At 43.0% G+C, this 20,358-nt stretch overlaps 1 protein-coding gene across 1 annotated transcript in view; it reads right to left on the bottom strand.

Moving 5' to 3' along the window:
• thsd7ba (thrombospondin, type I, domain containing 7Ba) overlaps window positions 1-20,358 on the bottom strand; it is a 100,053-nt gene that overhangs the window by 25,469 nt on the left and 54,226 nt on the right. The window contains exons 9-12 of the mRNA XM_076262588.1: window positions 11,398-11,513; window positions 10,357-10,489; window positions 10,087-10,190; window positions 3,523-3,714 (exon numbers count right to left, since the gene is read on the bottom strand). Of these exons, the coding sequence (XP_076118703.1) occupies window positions 3,523-3,714; window positions 10,087-10,190; window positions 10,357-10,489; window positions 11,398-11,513 (545 nt within the window). The remainder of the gene's footprint in view (window positions 1-3,522; window positions 3,715-10,086; window positions 10,191-10,356; window positions 10,490-11,397; window positions 11,514-20,358) is intronic.

The raw sequence follows: 20,358 nt of genomic DNA, 5'->3' as shown, positions 1-20,358 counted from the left end.
TCATTTCGCTAACAAGAGGAAGATTTATTTCTTCCACCATGAAATGGATTTCAGTGAAGTGCCTCTCACTTCATTTTGTGACACAGTCGCAATTAGTGTGTTAGGTTTGCCAAGTGTTAATTTGGTGTGTTAGGTCTGCCAAGTGTTAATGTGGTGTTGAGATGGGAGGCGAGGTGCTGAGGCAAGAGGAAATGAGACCTGATCGGTGGATGATGATGAGGAGCGTGCACATCTCTTGACACCCTGTCCATCATGTGGTCAGCGAGGAGGCCAACAGCAATGTGGCCCCCGTCAGCCGGCAAGCACACACTGCGCCAAACGCTTCTGACACCTGCGAGTCACCACTCCACTGCTGTCAGCGGGAGAGTGGGCTGGAGGGAACTTATTCTGTCAGAGCGCTGCAGGGCCTACCCCCACCCCCCCACCCCAAGAAACTGAACAAATATGACATGCAGCCGGTGGCACATGGATGACACATTCCTGAGATATGGCTTTACTCCTGCTAAGCCTAAAGTATGCTTATGGATGAGTCATTCGGGTGGACTGGAGCTGGTGAGAGAGAGAGAGAGAGGGGGGGGGGGGGGGGGGGGGGGACTGGGAGGAAAGTTACTTTGGAGAGCACATCTAGATCCATAGATGCATCAACCCCCACATAAACAAACACACACACGCACACATACCCACACACACAGAAGTGTACATACACATAAGCGCACGCACACAGACACACACACACACACACACACACACACACAGAAGAAAGGGGGGATGCTTCTACTGTTGGAGCCTCATTGGAAAGGAAAAAAAAAAAACAAGAACAAGAAAAAAGTTCTATTTCGTCCAGGCCAGATGGTGAAAGGGAGGGGAGCAGGTTTCGCTTAAGTTACTGTGCTGCTGCAGCGTCCTCCACCTGCGCTGCCGTTCCGAGCTCACGCTCTCGCCGCGCGTCCATGGGTGTCCTGCGCCTTTCTGACGCTTCTCCAGCAGCCACCATCTGTTTCTGCTGCTCGCCGCCGGCTCCGTCGCCAAAACAGACCTGGCTCCACCGAAACGCTGTCAGCGTGCAGTAGCCCCAGCCACAATCTGTTTGCTCACCTCTGCGTGAGCGCAAGCTTGCACACTGATATACACACACACACACACACACACACACAAACAAAGGCTCGCTCTCGCTACCCTGGTGCCTTTACATAATTGATGAAACCTCTTGACTCTACACCTGCTTGATATGATGCATATGGTTAAAGATGCTGTGTTGGATCCCCCCCCCCCCCAGTTTGCACATTTTCATAGTTCCTCTAAATGCTATGCAGCTTGCCATGTGTTAGCATAGAGCTGTGTTTTTTTCCTGTTCTTTGTGTGGTGGCTGTGGTCTTCAGAGCAGTGCAGAGGATTAAGCTTTTAATGAAAAGCAATCAAGATGTGAGTCCTGCTTTTTTTTTTCTCGGTCTAATAACAAAACCCCTAGTCAGTCCCTCGAAGACAGCTTTCTAATCTGGTTTTGAAATTGTTCACAGCGGGCAACCTTTGAATATGGAAAGGTCTGTCTTGGTGGGAAAAGGGCCTTCAGCTTCTGCATAAGGGATGAGCTATTCGCTCAGACGGGGGGAGGTAAGCGAGCTGGTTAATGAAACGGCCTTCTGCCAGCAGCCCCCGTGGCTCCCCCATGCGCTCCCACCGTAAGCTCTCCCTGCAGTCCACTTAAAGGGCTCTCTTCGGCTGCTTCGTCTGTCCCTTTCGCTTAGACAGACTCTTCTGTCCCTTCCCTTAGGTAACCCTGTGCATCCATTTTTAGTCCACTGAATGGATGCACGTCCAGTCGTCTGGCCTCTCATCAAAAGCACATCCCCTCCCCATCTTTTCTCTGGTGGGTACTGAAAATCGAAGCTGCTTTACATGAATTATAACTGTGAGAATAGAACACAGCAGGTTGAGTTTTCCATTTTGCGATAAATACCAGGTACTTGTTAGTTGACATGACGATATGATGATTCTAGGTGACACCTAGGGGGGTAGCTGGCAAAACCTGTAATGCCCAGTGGAAACGTAAAAAAAAGTTGAAAAAAAAAGCTGGAAAAAAAAGTGCACAGAATGTCACCACACAAATCTTTGTGTTTTCTGATGCATTTTTAAGGATGTGGCCCGGTCAATTTATTCATTGCTCATCGGCGATTGTGCAAAGGGGCAACATCTGAGCCTTTCTGGTTCACCGAGAGGGAGAAATGAACTGAGAGAGCAGAGCAAATGTGAGGATATTGCATATGCTCGGTAGACTCCACCAAACACGGTGGGCTAATTTACACTCTAAATGAAGAGCATTATGGATAAAGGCAGGGGAAATTTGCGAAAGCCTAAAGGCAACAGATCACAAATTTATGAGGACAAATGGTACAATATCTGCCCCAGCGCAGCTACACACCATGTAATTCAGCCAAAAGGCTCTGTCATTTCCATTCAAATAAAGGGATTACAGTGATTCCTGGGGACCTGCTTTAAACCTGATGGAGGGAGAACGTGGAGTGGGAGCTCGAGAGAATGAAGACAGCCAACAGCTCATCCCTGAGAGGGATAATATGGGCACGTTTGACCTTATGTCAATACTCCCACAAGTTTGCCCAGGAGCTTGGACGGTGTGTGTATGTATGTGTGTGTGTGTAGGTGTGTATGTAGGTGTGTGTGCGTGTGTGTATGTGTAGGTGTGTGTGTGTGTATGTATGTGTGTGTGTGTAGGTGTGTATGTAGGTGTGTGTAGGTGTGTATGTATGTATGTATGTGTGTGCGTGTAGGTGTGTATGTAGGTGTGTGTGCGTGTGTGTATGTGTAGGTGTGTGTGTAGGTGTGTATGTAGGTGTGTGTAGGTGTGTATGTAGGTGTGTGTAGGTGTGTATGTAGATATGTGTGTGTATGTATGTGTGTGTGTGTAGGTGTGTATGTAGGTCTGTGTGTGTGTGTGTGTGGATGTGTAGGTGTGTGTGTGTGTATGTATGTGTGTGTGTGTAGGTGTGTATGTAGGTGTGTGTATGTAGGTGTGTGTGTGTATGTATGTGTGTGTGTGTAGGTGTATGTGTGTGTATGTATGTGTGTGTGTGTGTAGGTGTGTGTAGGTGTGTATGTGTATGTATGTGTGTGTGTGTAGGTGTGTATGTAGGTGTGTGTGTGTGTGTATGTGTATGTATGTATGTGTGTGTGTGTGTTTGTGAGTGTTTGTGTCTATGGTCCCCTCTATGGTCCTGTCTGTGTATTCAAGGTGCGAATAAACACTACACTCCCTGTGTGTAAACTGTGACTGCAGCAGAGTGCCTTGTTTGGGAACTGTGAAATGGAATTGAACTGTTCCAAATGTATCAAATAGAACCCAGGAGTGGCCTTCGTGACACACCTTCTATAAGCCACTGATTTTACCACCTACTGGAGCCTCACACTGGCACGCACCGGCTCTCCAAAATGTGTCGGGGACCCTAGGGACAAGAGTCGGTAAACAGAGAGAGAGAGGAAAAGCAGAGGTTGGCGACGGCTACTCACCGGTGAGGGAGCGCTTGCGGCTGCGCAGGCCGCCGCAGCCCGTGCACTCGGAGAACTTGGACCAGGCGCTGAAGGCACAGTCGTCCTTGCAGGGCTCCCAGCAGGGCCTGAAGCGCTGGGGCATGGCGCCGGCCCAGAGCAGGCAGTCGCCGATGGCCGCCGGCTCCTCGTCCTCACCCACACAGCTCACCCCTGTGGGGACAGGCACAGGTGGGAGGGGTGTCATCCGGATTACACGGCCCAGTTCAAGTGCACACAACACCACACGCACACACACACGACACACACAACCTCCCTCCCGGCCAAACAAAACACCCCATTGCGCATTACGCTCAGTGGGTCTTTATAAAAAAAAGCGCCGCGGCAGTCCTACACCACAGGCTGTTTACACATGCTCAGATCTTCAGGCCGGGCTGATCCCCGGAAAATCAGCTTCCATCCCTAACAGCATCACAGAAAGAAAAGAAGAAGAAGAAGGAAAAAAAAAGGTAAGAACGGAGGTGCGGTAACTTTCAACCTGGCGGCTATTTGCTCCATCCCCCCCTCAACCCAGCAGGTGGCTTGTGCGGTAACTTTCAACCTGGCGGCTATTTGCTCCATCCCCCCCTCAACCCAGCAAGTGGCTTGTGCGGTAACTTTCAACCTGGCGGCTATTTGCTCCATCCCCCCCTCAACCCAGCAAGTGGCTTGTGCGGTTTTTTGTGAGGGCTGTTAGATCAGAGCTGGTGCAGTAAAAGGCGTTATTGCCGACTTTGTTTTCCTTTTCACCGCTGGCTCGAGATTCCTCTTTGCCTTTTTGAAATACTACCCCGATGCTCCCCCAACCCCACCCCACACCCAGCCTCTTGCTAAGAGCAAGTAAATTATACGCTTGGCAAATGTGGATGTGCTTGTTACCTTTTTCAGGAGAGTGATGCATCCATGCCACCCACCAGCCAATATGTTCTCACTCTCACGCGGCAGAGCAGAGGGCTTCAGTTATATCCAGAGATTTTGCCACTTCACCTTAAATGATGACATGTTTTGACATGCCACTCAACCATGTAAGTCTCCCCATCAAGACTCCTATCTCAGGGAGTGGGAAATAAGACTCTGGCTCTGCCCTCTTGACTTCAGTGAGCTGCCAGTAAAAAAGCTCTTTACTTAAAAGGGAAAGGGCAGAATGCTGTTTAAGTACATATAGATATCTCTAAAGATAATCAAATACAAAGGCAGCTATTGTATAAAAAAATACAGATAAATAAATAGTTGAGAAATACGCTGCATGCACATTGCACACCACAAAATTTAACGAAGGTTCCTTGCTGTGATCCCAATACCAATATCCAATAGCCCTTTCATGATAACTCACCTCAAATTAGACAGGCAGCAATCACCGCTTGAATCTAACACATACTGTCCAACAGGGAACTGCTCGCACCACAGCCTGCAGCAATAGTCTAATTTCCTCTCGTTTGTGACTCGGACACCAGGAATTATAATATAAATTAAGTGTGAGTTTAGGCAGGAGGATTTCACACTGTGCAGGTGTTGTTAGTATTAATACAGTACACTGCTTAGCTGCCATTTTTAAAAGATTAAAATCCAATTGGACTCTGGCCTTTTTGGGCTCTACCTTCCCTCGAGGACAGGGTTGTTTTTTTCTCTTTGAACATGACCCCCCCTGATGTCTTTGAGGAGCCCATTGATCTACAAACATGCCTGTAACACATTTTATTGATCGCGATTTGACTTTTAAATTCTGCCCTCTGACCAATTGGCTAGGTTCTCCTCACAACTACTAGTGCAATGTGGGGATCCACAGTTGCAGTGATCGATGGATTTTGCATCACAGAGCACCCTGTCACTCTGGTACACATCATTGATTCAATACACCTTGCGGCATTTAACTTTGCTTTCAACTTTTTTTTGTCAGAAGAATCTCTGTTTGTATATGTAAAACTAAAATACTATCTGTTGAGTATGGTTTCTATAAGATGTATCAATGAATGCAATCTGCAATGTGTGAGCTGTGCATATCTAGAAGATGTATGCATGTACTGTACAGTACATCTATATTTGAATTCTGAAATGCCAAATGGAATTAGCTCATTTTTACCCCAGTGAAGTCATTTCACAGTCACACTTCTTGGCATTTTGTCACTCGCTCTAGCTTTTTCTGTTCTTTTTTTTTTGTGGCGGTGCCCTTACCTCGGGAAGGTTGACAGTGGTGACATTCTGATTCAGAATGGAGGTCTACCCATTTTTAGCACAATTATTTCCTCTTCCATTCCCTTCAGCAGCACTCGCTTTCATATTATCTTCCTTTCAAATCGTTAACATTTTATTCTTATCTCAGCTTATGACAGGGATCATCTTTAATAATGTAGTTACTTACAAAGGTGACAATGTTTGCTGACTGCACAAAAGGACATAGCAGAGGAACTTTTCCCCTTTTCAAAGAGCTTGTCAAACTTCTTCCTCTGGGCTTTTCAATTCTCATTAAATCTACTGGGCCAGGAAAGAATGAAAAGAATTTGTTAAGTCGGTTTCTCACCTTACCCTTATTCAATCCCTCTCTCAGATTGGACCGCGATTAAATAAAACACGTTGCACGATGCCGTTTGAAGCTCAATTTTAGACAATGCGGTCAAAGCCCTGGACAAATTCTCTCGAGGGAATTTAATAAATTGGTGTGTGAGTGTTTACATTTTTCATCACACCATATGTCTGTTGTCTCTCTTTTTGGCTTTGATCACTCAAAAACCTTTATCTTTATCTGCGACATCTGTGTCCGTTAGAAGACTAACATCTCAGAGATGCAAGGCAACTGAATTCTCAGTGGCCATTAGCTCAGTCACTCAAGCACTACTGACCTCAACACATGTGATGTCAGAGAACTAATACCACAGGCCGCTTAGATTTTACACTCCAGCATATGTAATCACTACATTTTCCAAGATGGAACATATGTGTTTACGTCTTTTGTCTTCTCCTTCTACTCTTCTCACAACGATTTACAATTGAGTTTGTTTAAGGTGTGGATGGTTAATTTGGACACAAACAGTGCTGCTGCAAGTGGATTATGCATAATTGACTACCGCAGTGTGTTAAGGGGTCACATTCTCGCACACCTCCAAGGTGGCAGCAGGGTTTCTCTGATTCACAGGTATGCCATTGTTTTGAGGAGATGGATTTTTGCACTCCCACCAACTTCTGCTGAGGTGCCACTCTCGCTGGTTCATTGAGTGCAATTTAGTGCCTCTCCATCTCACTCTGCTGTTTATTCTCTGCTGTGCTGATAAAGCAAGTCCTTTCAACACAGCAAGACTTTCTCTTACTCGTTAATTTGCATCTCGCTTGCAGAGAGAACTGTCAGACTACTCTGCTAAGCATCGTCACACCTGATTGTTGGTTCAGTCAAATTAAAACAATGCAGCCACACCTCGGAATATGCTGGGACAACGCCAAAAGACAATCAGACTGAAAAATATTTAGGAGGTATTTCGATCACATATTCTGTAATGTAGTAGAACAGTGCTATCGTCAGTATTATAATCATGGCAAAAACAAGGTTTTTATACTGTACATTACATTACATTATACATATACATTTACATTATACTGTATGCATAACTGGAATTCTGTGATTTATGCATATGTACGTATGTATAATGCACTGTACGTACACATCGCCGCCAACTTGAGTTGCAAAAGAAGCTCTGGCCACCCTGTCAAGGACGCTTGTCAAAAAGTACGGGGAAGTTTTTGCTCTGACGTGGTAGCACTACATTGTTTGTCGTTTGCCGCTGAACCGCGTTATAGCTCATTAGCATAAAGTTGACCAAATTTCAACTTTCTGCTTGACGCTCAAGTCACTCAAGACGCCCAAAACGCGATGCCGACGGATTTGCCGCTTCTTGCAGCTGAGAGAAGCCAGCTTCCATTGAAAGTGAATGACTTCATGTATTTTTTGCAGCTCAAGTCGGCGGCGGTGTGTAGGTATGGTTAATCAAAGTGTCAGGGCAAGGTCAGGTAGTCAAGACATCTGTTGACAGTCAGCCAGACTGTGATAATGACATTAAGATTAAGAATAATAAGAGAATGGAAATATATATCGGTAACTAAAGAGAAAGGTTCTGTACACACATCATTATGGAGATTACCTTAGGGAGCTATACCTGACACTCTTCAAGGATAAAAATACCAACATGCAGTTGAGTGCTACTTAGAACAACGCAGAAAATAGAAGCTTTTAGATCCAATCTATCCAGTCTCTTTGCTTGTTCCATAGACATATACTTGCAAGCAAGCCAGGTGAAATTGTGAGAATGTGGCCAAATTGTAACATTAGTGAAACTATAAAGTCCTCTATATTTTCTCCTACTCTGCTATTCTATATACCTATTGACAACTACATTGTTTCAAAACACTACATACATTGCATGACTGCACAATCCATGTCCACTGTCACTAAAAGACAGTTTCATCTGACATAAATAAAAAACACACGCTTTGCTTTAGAAAGCTAGCATGCTGTAATTTATTTTTTATCAAACTGGTAACGGAGTAAACTGGGTCTTCAGATCTTAACAGCATGCATTTCAGAGGTAAAGCGCAAGCTGTGAAATTCATCAGGGTATGGAAGGTACTTGATAGAAAATTCCATGGGGTCGCGTCTGACAAATGATCTATGATGGGGCACTGGCATTGTCCTAATGAAACCTTAAAGCTACGCCTGAAATCATTTTTCAGTCCTCATCTGAAGAATCACTGTGCGAAAAACCGAGTCGGTACATATCAAAAAGTAAGACACCCACAACAAGGGCATCGGGGAGAAAAAAGAGAAAAAATTAACCACATTCAATCAATGTTTATAACCTTGAGATCCAAGGTAGGAAAGTCATTAACAGCATCTCCAGGGGATTCCAACAGCCCTCTGGATGCAGTTCTCCATTACCAGCCACTGGAGAAGGCCAGAGCTCGCATGTAGTACACCAGAACACCAGCAGGAGGGTGATTATGGCTGGGGCTAGCTTTCACACCTTACCTTGTGAGCCAAAAACCTTGATACCAATAGGATGCGTACAAGTCGATGTCAAAGTCCAAACGAAGAGCTTTATCTGAGCCCTTGATGGCAGCACGGAGGCAGCTGCAGAGCTAGGTGCCGATCACGTGTCCAGTCATGCGCGGCCTCCGCTGTGGCGGCCTATTAAGGCCGATGCCGCTTAGCATTGGTCTCGCTGTCATGTTTGGCTATAATATTCTAACAGCGACGAGATTGTGATTTCAATCGCTCCCGCCACACACTACCCCTATTCCCCTCGCTGTTGTTCTGCACTCATTATTTAGTTGGAATCACATGGACATTTGGGCTTCAAAAAGGATGTCTTTCGGAAAACAAAACACCTGCGAAAATTGAGATGCATCACTTCATTATTTTTAATGACTACACTCATATTTGGCATAATGCCACCTAATGAAATGCCACATTTGACTGTGCTTCTCCAATATTTCACACAAATTACTAAATATGTTAATGAGACAGTCAAACTAGTCAGCATACTTGCAGTCATTTTTAATGGTCTGATTAATTCTTTGTATATGTTTAAAAATGTATGCTGTTCAGGTCAGCAATGCACAGAGCCACCGAAGAACAGGAAAAAACAGGGTCACTGAAACTGAGCCTGTAACTTTGGAGCCTGTGATTTATTTGAGTGTACTTCCTGGGTTTTGGATTTATACTGAAATCTGTTTTGCTTTGTTCTGGGCTGAAATGTTCCAATTACGACCTTGGGTTCCTAAATGATTCTGAGGGAGTGTAGATTCAACCATTAACTTCACTGAAAAACAGTCTATATTTCTGTTGTTTCTCAAGGAGCTTTATAGGTCAGAGAGTGTCTAAGCATTGGTGTGTGGTGTGCTCTGTTGTGTGTGTAGGAGAGGAGTTACTCAAATATGCATAAAGAGCTTGCAACAACATTAACAGCCCTCTAATTGGAAGTCACTTTGTTGCTGCCGTGAACTTGAGGCCAGCACAGCCATTTCTCTTGTCAAAATGAGGTATATGATTCACTTTAACAGTGACCATAAATCAGGGGTGCTCTGGGGTCCTGCTGAGTGCCTGCGCACCTTTAGTGGCTTTAAAATATATATCATGAAAACAGGAACCCACAACACCAGCAGCCGTGGCCTACTGGTTAGTGCTTCAGACTTGTAACCAGAGGGTTGCCGGTTCGAACCCCGACCAGTAGGCACGGCTGAAATGCCCTTGAGCAAGGCACCTAACCCCTCACTGCTCCCCGAGCGCCGCTGTTGTAGCAGGCAGCTCACTGCACCGGGATTAGTGTGTGCTTCACCTCACTGTGTGTACACTGTGTGCTGAGTGTGTTTAACTTATTCACAGATTGGGATAAATGCAGAAACCAAATTTCCCTCACAGGATCAAAAGAGTATATATACTTATACTTATACATACTCACTGTTTCAAAGCATCGGTTCCCATCTCCTGCACTGAGTAGTGATGCTACTGTATCAATGACACACTCGTCTGCTCAGTCACAAGGGCAGTTCATTTTCCCTTACCTCGCACTTCAAGCCCTTTCCCGCATGCTTCTCCTGGTCCTGTTATCCCCTGTCTGACAGCATCTGGTACCAGAGTACAAGGGTGCCACTTATGCGTCCTCCATCTGTTCGTGGAGATGGCAAAGGCAAGAGTGCTCTTTAAAGTGATGCCTTGGGTAATGGGAAACAAAGTGCTGTGACATTTGAACATCATTAATGGCAAGGAGAAAGCTTTTCTCAACGGTGTGTGGATGGCCGCTGCATGTCTGACAAGCTCTGCTGTGTGTTTACCTGAAGGATGGACAAACAGGCAGAGCCTCGCATTCCCTCTCTTCATACAGAGTGTCAGGACACTCTTGTCCACCATTGGCTGACTTCTGGATTGTGGTCCTGTATCGTGACTGTGTAGGTATGCTAGCATTGACTGTCAAATGAAAGAAAAACACAATACCAGATAATCAATACAAATGTTTAACACTTGCATGTGAACAGAAAAATGGGCAACACTTGCATGTCAATAGAAATGCCAAAAAAAAAACTGCAATATACTCAGTCTTCTCGCTGTGTGACCCTCCAATCTGCTTCTTGTATACGCATCCTAGAGTGATCTAATGATTTAATTTGGCTTAGACTAAAAGGCTCATTACACATAGCTAATTGAGAAACACTGAAAATAGTGCAATTAAGTGTGTGATTACATCACTAGAAGATTCAACTTGGGAAGGCAACTCTGCAGATGGAACTGCATACAATGAGAAAAAATGCAATTACATACTTATGCTATCTAAGCGGCATTAGCATATTGTTCAGAGACATTAAAATCTATTTCCACCTTTGTTAATCAGAAAAGTAATTGGTGATTATGAACGCAGTGTAAGTGTGATTGAATTATATTTATATTTAGCAAATAGCATCTTAGGGGAAAGTAGTAAGACTGCAGTCTGCATTTGATTTTGTGCGTACTGCAGTGATGCCATTTTAATATACACTGCCCATGCAGGTTATTCTGGATTATCATCACTGCTTTACTCAACCCCGAATGCACCCTCATACTTAATTCAACAGCATTTACATTAGGAATGCAGAATAGGTCACTCCACAAACACTGCATTACAGACTTTCCTCGAAAATTCTGTGACTAATCTTTTCATCCTCTTGAGAATAAAGGGAATTATTGAGTCAGAGGAGATTTGGAGGCAAAATGCTAAGCATTGCACTTTTGTTTGAAGTCAGGGAAGATTATGACGGGTGGGGTGGGGTGGAGACAGGGGAGGAGAGACAAAAAAAGCCAAACTGCTGATGTCCTTATGTGGAGTTGTTCTGCTGAAGCACCTGGCAGACAAGTTGAAGGACAGGCTGTCCATTCACTGAAGGGAGTCACCCTGCAGTCCGTCTTACAGGGTAGCAGACAAGGCTGGACACTGTCGGGACGGGCAGAGTCTGGACACCTGAATCAAAAACAGATATGAGAGAGGGTGGGGTGGAGAGGGGGGAGAGAAATAGAGAGAGATTGCGATCAATGATACGCTGCCTGAGTCCTAGTAGTGGAGGAAGGTGTACTGTCCTTGACATTACAGAGTAGGCACCCCATCAGGGAATTGAGGGAGGCCATCTATCCTGGTTGTGCACTCCGTAATGCTGATAAATGCAAGGATTTGTCCTATATGGGTTTAACGAATGCATAAAGATGCAATCGAACTGTCCAGAAAAGACAGTAACCAAAGCTAAGGACAGACGGCACTGATCCAAGAGGGAGTGATGTTTAACCATGTGGAAGTAAATAGATATATGCATATGATTCACATAGTAATGTGCAAAGGTAGAGAAGGAAAATTAATGGAGATAGAGAAAAGAAAAAATGGTTTTAAGATTATCAAAACAAAACAAAGCAAAAGAGCTGATTGTTGCTAAACACAGGGTATTCACGTGCACACAAACACACAAACACACACAAACACACAAACACACACACACACACACACACACACACAAATAAAAGAAGCACGATCGAAGTCCATGACACAGTAGCTAATTAAATCTGAAAAATCTGGAGTCTGCAAGCTGTATACAAATTACTTTGTTTATACTTGGCGCAATGACAGCATCCACCACACTGAACAGTACTTCCCAAGACACAGAGAAAGGGGCATATGGTTTCAAAGGTGCACATATCCTTGAGTTCCCCCAGTGCCAGTTTTGAGATGTTTTTCTTTGCAGACATGCATCAGATGAATTAGTTTCACCATAATGCTGTACAATAGTCATCAACAACATGGTCTGAAGTTTAGTTTCTTTCTTTGATGTTGCATCTCACTATTGAATCTGACTATACTTGAATATCAAATAGTAGAAAGGTAACACCATAATAGTTTCTCTGCTGCTGGCAGTATGATGTGATATGCTGTCCATGTTAAAATATAAAATAAAGTAAAAATCTAATTTTTTCAGTGCAGCTAGTTTCATATTACAGTTTTTTCCAATTGCTAACACACTAAATTGACATGCAAAGCACAATTATTTAAACTGACACACAGAAAGCAAAACCTCTTCTCAAGTGTCCAAAACTCTAAACACATTTTCCGCTTTACATACATTTTGCAATTCAAAATGGCACTTTTTAAATGCAGTGAACACGGTTCTCTGCAAAGAGACACAACAATCTGACAAAGTCACATGTTTGCCATTTCAAAACACTGCCATTCAAAATGACACTACATGAGCTAATTGGCCAACATATGTGCCACCTGGCCAAACACCACAATGGTTAATTGTTACCACTTCAATCAGGAAGTACAGTAAGCACTATGAAAAGACCACAGGTGAGCTCCTTTTTTTACAACAACAATGGAAGACGTTGCAGAGAGAGAAAGCAGGAGGGTGAGAATGAGAGGGGGAGGAAGAGTGAGAGCTGGTAGAGGTGTTCATGAGCAAAGAAGACAACAACATTTTTCTGCAATTTTCTTTTTCAGTTTACTGCTTTTTGTATATTTTTTGTTCACTCCAATGTAAATATATCTGCTGTGCATACAGGTGCAACTGGAAAGTTTTCAGACCCTTTCAACTTTTCCACATTTTGTTATGTTTCAGACTTAGAATCTTCAAATGGATTCAATTAATTTTTTCTCATTAATCTACATACAATACTCCAACACTCCAGTGTTTTGTAAATGTATAAAAAATAAAATACTGAAATATTCCATTTACATAAGTATTCAGACCCTTTGTTATGATGCTTGCCATTGAGCTCTGGTGCATCTTACTTCTATCAATGGTCCTTAAGATGCTTCTACACTTGATTGGAGTCCACCTGTGCCTAAATCAATTTATTGGACATTATTAAGAGAGGCACACATCTCTTTATATAAGGTCTCTTACTGGTATAAGGTATTTTACTGGGTGCATGTGTGCTTTCCCTGCTTCTGAGATGTTCTTCAGGCAAAGGTCAGTATTACACTCCACCTTACAAGCTGTAATTATAGCCCTTGGCACAGAGCACAGTGAAGCATTCTGGATAAAACATAAACGTATCTTACAACTACTAGTCCTTTTTAGGCTATGCTTAGTCAATCTCCAAATTGCTGCCATTGCTTTTTTTTCTATTTTACCTCCAGTTACCAGAATACATATACTACAAAGACAGAAGTATGGGACGCCTGCCATTACACCCACAGGAACTTCAATGACATCCCATTCTAAATCCATAAGGGATTAATATGGAGTTGGTTCCCCCTTTACAGCTTCTTCTGCTTCGGGGACGAATTTCCACAAGATTTCAGAGTGTCTCTTGCCCATTCATTCAGCAGACTATTTGTGAGGTCAGACACTGTTCTAGTTACACTTTTTCTCGATTGCTTTGACCTGCTGAAGGAAAGTGGGATCCACTTGGTCTTCATTAACACTTTCTTTGCGCAGCAGAAGTCATCTCTTGCGAATGTGTTCACACATTTTCATTGGGTTCACACATTTCTCACACCCTTTTGCAAAACAGTTAACACAGATGTCATTCAAAAACCCCAAACTCTATTGGTTTTCCCGTGCTAAACAAAAGGGAAAACATCTTTTCACAGGTGGTATAAATACCTTGCATAAGTCTGAGTCTCTGATACACCTGTGTGAAACTCCTTTGCACAATTCTTCAATCAGCAATCATTCATTATCCATAAGAGATGTCATGTCTGTTCTGTGTTGCTATTTGCAAGTATGAATCTAATGCACATTTAGACAAAGAACTGTATTGAGCATTTGGTGAAGAAAACAGTACAAAAGGTGTTTACTGTAGGCCTATTTCGATGAAAAATGACAAGTTGTAGTTCAATGAAACTTGTCTTGCCTAGGTGTTTACTGAAGGTCTTACATGTCAATGACAGTTACATCTTGGGAGGAATGAATAAATATTTTTTTATTCAGTACATTTTGTCTTTTCACAGTTTTTTCTGATACCAGAAAAATGAGAAAGAAATGGAACAGACATAGCAAAAATGCTCATTTTGAGAACTATATGTAGATTTAGCATTTTGTTGTCCAGTGTGTAATGATTGATTGAAATTACACAGTGATTTGACGACAGGATGTGTTGTTTGAAGGCAAGATTTGCTTTTGCTGCATGTTTTAAGTGTTTTGAGAGAGTAAAAGCTTTTTGCAAGCAAAATGTATCATTTTGGCCAGAGTGCTTTTGTTCAGACACGGCTGTTTTGAGAATGTGATGTCAGAGTTGACACAGGCATCAAAACGATCAAGAAAAACTGTAATACCTACGGATTTATAAAGGGATGTCCTTAAAGTTCCTGTGAGTGTAATGGCAGGCATCCTAACAGCTTTCCAAATAGTGTTTTCAAGAAGCTGGCTAAAATATGTTTTACATGTTTTTCTCGATCGCTTTGATGCTTGTGGCAACTCTGACATCACGTTTTCAAAACAGTTTAACACCCATGTCTGAACAAAAGCACTCTGGCCAAAATGACACATTTTGCTTGCAAAAGGCTGTTACACTCTGAAAACACTTAAAGCCCCCCTGTGTAAGAAATTCTCCCACCTAGTGGTTAGGAGTTATATAGCAACCAACCTTTCAAGCGATGCCTCGTTTAGAACTACGGGAGCCGTCTCACATCAAAACTGACACTAGTTCTGGACTCCTAGCACGTCGAAGCATAAACTTCTCTCTGAAAGCGTAACTCTCGCCAAAATGTACCCTAGGGTGTTTTTGTGAATGTACACGAGTCAAACTTTCATTTAAAAGCATAATTACGTCTGAAGCACCACTTTCAAGCTTGTCCGTGTTGTTGTTTTTGGGTCAAATGGAGTTTTGATCGAAGTATCATCAGTGTCTCTACACATGAACTCCAGCATTGAGAACACTTCTTAGTGTTTTAAAAATAGTGATTTTGACGCATCAAAATAGTAGGCTAGTGCCCCTCAAAGTCAAAGTCAAAGTCAAAGTCAGCTTTATTGTCAATTTCTTCACATGTTCCAGACATACAAAGAGATCGAAATTACGTTTCTCACTATCCCACGGTGGAGACAAGACATATTTTACCAATTTTAAGTCCACAGACAAACATAACATTCAAGTAAACAAAAAAGTAAGTAAATAAGTAAATAAGAGGGCACATATAATGAAAAAATAAGAGCAGCAAAATTTGGTTGAAATTGTGCATAGACAGTCAATAAAATAAAATACTAGTGCAAAGTCAGGCCAATAAAAGGCTGAGGTAGTTCTGTTTGACCTAAGTAAGAAATAAAGTGGCATAGTGGTGCAAGTTATGTAAGAGCAGCAGAAGTGTTGTGTTTTCAGGACAACAACAACAAGTTGCAAAGTGTACAAGTGTGCAAGTGGAGTGGTGCAGGCGGCCATTGTGGGTCCAATGTCCAGGATGTTATGTAGCTGAGGGTGGAGGGGGGAGAGGAGGGAGAGAGTTCAGCATCCTAACAGCTTGGTGTATGAAGCTGTTGGTGAGTCTGGTAGTGCGGGAGCGCAGGCTTCTGTACCTCTTCCCAGAGGGCAGTAGATCAAACAGATTGTGAGCGGGGTGACTTGCATCACTCACAATTTTGGTCGCCTTGCGGGTGAGGTGGGTGGTGTAAATGTCCTTCAGGGAGGGGAGTGAAGCACCAATAATCCTTCCAGCTGTGTTCACTATGCGCTGCAGGGCTTTCCTGTTGTATTCAGTGCAGCTTCCGCCCCACACAGCGATACAGCTGGAGAGGATGCTCTCAATGGTGCCTCGGTAGAATGTGGTCATGATGGCTGGTGGAGCACTTGCTCGCCTGAGTTTCCGCAGGAAGTACAGGCGGCGCTGAGCTCTCTTCGCCAGTGATGCAGTGTTGGTGGTCCAGGAGAGGTCTTCACTGATGTGCACCCCCAGGAATTTGGTGCTGCTCGCTCTCTCCACCACAGCACCGTCGATGGTCAGTGGCAGGTGTTGGGTGTGACCTCTCCGGAAGTCAACAACAATCTCTTTGGTCTTGCTGACGTTCAGCAGGAGGTTGTTGTCCCTGCACCACGTGGTCAGATGGTCGACCTCCAACCTGTATTGAGTCTCGTCGCCCTTGGTGATGAGACCCACCAGAGTTGTGTCGTCAGCAAATTTCACTATGTGATTGTTGCTGTAGGTTGCAGTGCAGTCATGCGTCAGCAGGGTGAAGAGCAGCGGACTGAGCACGCAGCCTTGGGGGGCCCCTGTGCTCAGTGCCCTACGACTCCCATTCACGAAAGTTTGACTCGGGTATTCACAAAAACACCCTAGGATGCATTTTGGCGAGAGTTACGCTTGAATAAGCAATAACAACATATTCATAACATTTTGTGTACTATTTTATTGCTTGTGTGTGATGCCAATGAAACTCTTTCGGACCGAGCTAGCTATCGTGTTAGCACAGTAAACGGAAAGTGAATGGGAACGGCTAGGTAGTAGGCCATAGATATATACACTAGATGTCGCCTTGACTACTGCTGTTCATTGGAACGAATGCGTCAATCGAGACGCCATCTTGCTTCAGTGATCCACTCCTCTATAATGCATTAGCGTCAATCTGGGCAAAGATCTAGCGAAAATAAAATCACCATAAATCGTCAAAATCTCAAGCAATTATCTAGTTTTTTGGGTTGTTCCAACTGACAGGCATGTATTTATGGTTGAGTCTAGAGAAAACTAAGCTTAAGACGATAATAAAGATACATTTTACCCGTCTAGCCCCATAGACTCCCATTCATTCTGCACTAGCTAGTGGCGGCCCCTAGAGGAACAATGAGTAAACTGCAACCAGGTTCGATACAATGAAAGTAAACAGGCTCTGGTTGAGGTCACATACCCCTCGTCTCGTTTACTCATGTAAGTTGTAATCTCACCAGAAGTTGCTGTAGATCTGTAGAACATTTACCTCTGCTACTAAATAGGCTACGCCAGTCGTTACTTTTATAATCATGGGTCAGTGCCATGGGCAAACGAGATGTAGCTGAATTCATAAATGACAAAGCCATGAGAAAGGTGATTTTCTTACGTTTCAACAACAAAGAAGCCGATCTGCCATCATTGTGAGAAGTTCCCAAATTTGTCGCTAATCGCTAAAAAGGTTTTCTATCGCTGGGGATGGCCAAACGTCGCTAAATAGGTAACGCTGACTAGGGATGTAACGGTATGAAAATTTAACCTCACGGTTATAGTGACCAAAATTATCACGGTTTTCGGTATTATCACGGTATTTTAAAAAGTGTGTTCAATATGTTCAGAAAGCACTGATAGGCCTACACAAGCTGAAATAGTTTCAAAAAGTGTCCCGTTCATGTTTAATTGGCTATGTGCTTATAGCTTCACTTACCCTAACATTACTTGGAGGTTGCTATTACTGTTATTTGGATCCAATGAGTGAGACCAGGCTTGGAATTTCACCATTCTGGAGGCAAGGCCACTTGGCCTTCAGTTGGGCATATTTGGTGGAGGGCACAAAGGCCACATGTTAGGGCACCAAGGCCAAAGTTAACTATACAGTAGTAGGCTATAAAAATGATCAAAGTTGTAGCCTATTCACTGCAGTAGACCTGCATCACTGTATGAAACATAACAAAAACATGAAACATGACATATTACATAGAACTGCAAATGATCTGATCATCTAATATTTACAGATATCTAGGCTATATTTAACATTTATTTTATATTTGGCCTGTTATGAAATCATGTATTGAACAATTTAAGCACAGTTCAGCTTTAAAGCAACACCAAAGAGTTTTTTGTACCTTAAAATAATGTTTCCAAAATCGTTTCAGTGGTTCATCAACTCGTAACAGGGTGAACGGCACTTTCTGCATTCGCTTCGCGGCCCTCTATCGGCTATTACCGCACTACGTAAGTTTGCTGCATCGGGTAGCGGATCTGTAGTTAGATGGAATGAGACATGAGAAACTACAAATTTGACTTGCATCTGATGTCGCAATACATCGTACTTTCATAAAATCATGCAACTTATTCTACCTTGTCTGTGGACATTGTTATTTGCAAAGCTGGTGCTGGATAAACAAATAGTGCGTGCGACAGATGAAAAGTTCTTTGGTGTTGCTTTAAGAAACTCAAATAGCCTAGATGCATGCTTAGCATTTTGTGATCTACTTTCACAAACTCTTAGTCAGCTGTCCTCTGATTTACCGATATCTAGGCGATATTTGTAACATTTATTTTGTATTTGGCCCGTTATGAAATAATGTGGAACAATTTAAACACATTGTAAAACTTAAAGCCCAAATTTGGAGACATCCATGCATGTCGAAATTTACTGCAAATTCAAAACTGGATAACTCTGGAACGGCTAACTGTACAGGGGACTGCTTTACACCTTTGTGTTCGGTAAGGTCTGCTGTTTATTCTGATATATGGTTTGTCGTGTGTTAAACGAAAGGTTCGTGAAGTATTGCACCGAGAGGAATGGGTAGGGAGATGGACGCAAAACCTTCAGTAGAATTTATGATTAAATTGAATTATATTATTTACTTTTCTCGCGAACCGTTCACCACAGCAATTTGCTGCTAACATCGTTTAAAAGCTGAGAAAAAGCTCTTTCGTGTGATAGGATACTTGTGATGTCTGTGTGATGAGTAGGCTACTTCGCGAGTAGTTCAACTGAGAAGAATGGGTGAATTTAGACGCACTTTCTTTCTCCACTGCGTAAAAGAGTAAATTAATTTGCGCTGTGAATATTTTGACAGGCCATAGGCTAAATAAAAATCGCTATTAGTAGGACGCAAAGCAGAATATTGAAAGGAGGGCACCAAGGCCACCGTGGCCTGTAAACCTCTGATTTTCAAAGGGACATCACGGCCAACGCAAGGGGCAATGACGTGGCCGTAGTGAAATTCCTACCCTGAGTGAGACCAAATTAAGTGTTCGAAATAAAACTTTAGGCTACTGTGTTCTTCTGATAACGTGAGTGGAATGGATTTAATGTGGACGTGAACATAAAAAGATGCAGAGTGGCTAAATGATACAGTGCAAGTTTTGCGGAGAAAATGTTCCGCCTTTTAAAATCAGTTGTAGCCTAATCCAAATAGCAGTTAAAACCATCAATTAGACAACAGAATCAGTAGGGTACCAATTTTGCTTCATTGTACCAGGCCTACTGTATGTCAAAAGCAGGCTCGGATGAAGCTGGGAAGGATTAAACACACGGTTTCAACACCGTGGTAATCAACCGTGATAATTATGATATTTAAAAAAAAAAAACGGTAATTGTTATCGTCAACATTTTTATCACGGTTTATCATTATACCGGTAATCGTTACATCCCTAACGCTGACAATACAGGACAACTAGTTTAGCGCTTCAGATCCCTGTACCAAGATGGCGGCGGTGTTGACGCATGCTGAGAAGCAGAAGGCGACATCTAGTGTATATATCTATGGGTAGTAGGCTACTGCAGCTAAGGACTTTGGTTAAACTATATTGTTGCAAACTAAACTGAAATAACACATTCAGCAACTTTGTGGTGTAATAGTCCTAGCAAAACTATGTTAGGTAAGGTTGTCAACTGTTTCTGGGTCTAGAAACTAGAGATCAAGTAAGCTGGTGACAGATCACGAACAGTTATTTCTCTTTATTTATTTTGTTGGAAAATACAATGTCAATGTCGGACTGTTAGGAAGCTTGATATGACTTGTAGAAAATGGGCTCGTAACTTACATTGCTGAATGTAGGGAAATTCTGCAGATGAATCCAAGCTAATGTTTTTCTATGCATGCAGACGCCAAAATACTGAGCTGTATTTCGAATATTATGTCCCTTGCTGGCCACCGGTATTTTAACATGG

The sequence above is a fragment of the Alosa pseudoharengus genome, unplaced genomic scaffold (assembly GCF_046254945.1).
Source record: "Alosa pseudoharengus isolate Yale_2024_CS ecotype anadromous, Long Island Sound unplaced genomic scaffold, YU_APseudo_1.1 YU_APseudo_1.1_scf_3, whole genome shotgun sequence".
Taxonomy (NCBI): Eukaryota; Metazoa; Chordata; class Actinopteri; order Clupeiformes; family Clupeidae; genus Alosa; species Alosa pseudoharengus.
The sequence above is the reverse complement of the archived record's forward strand: the minus strand, read 5'-3'. Positions and strand labels throughout refer to the sequence as shown.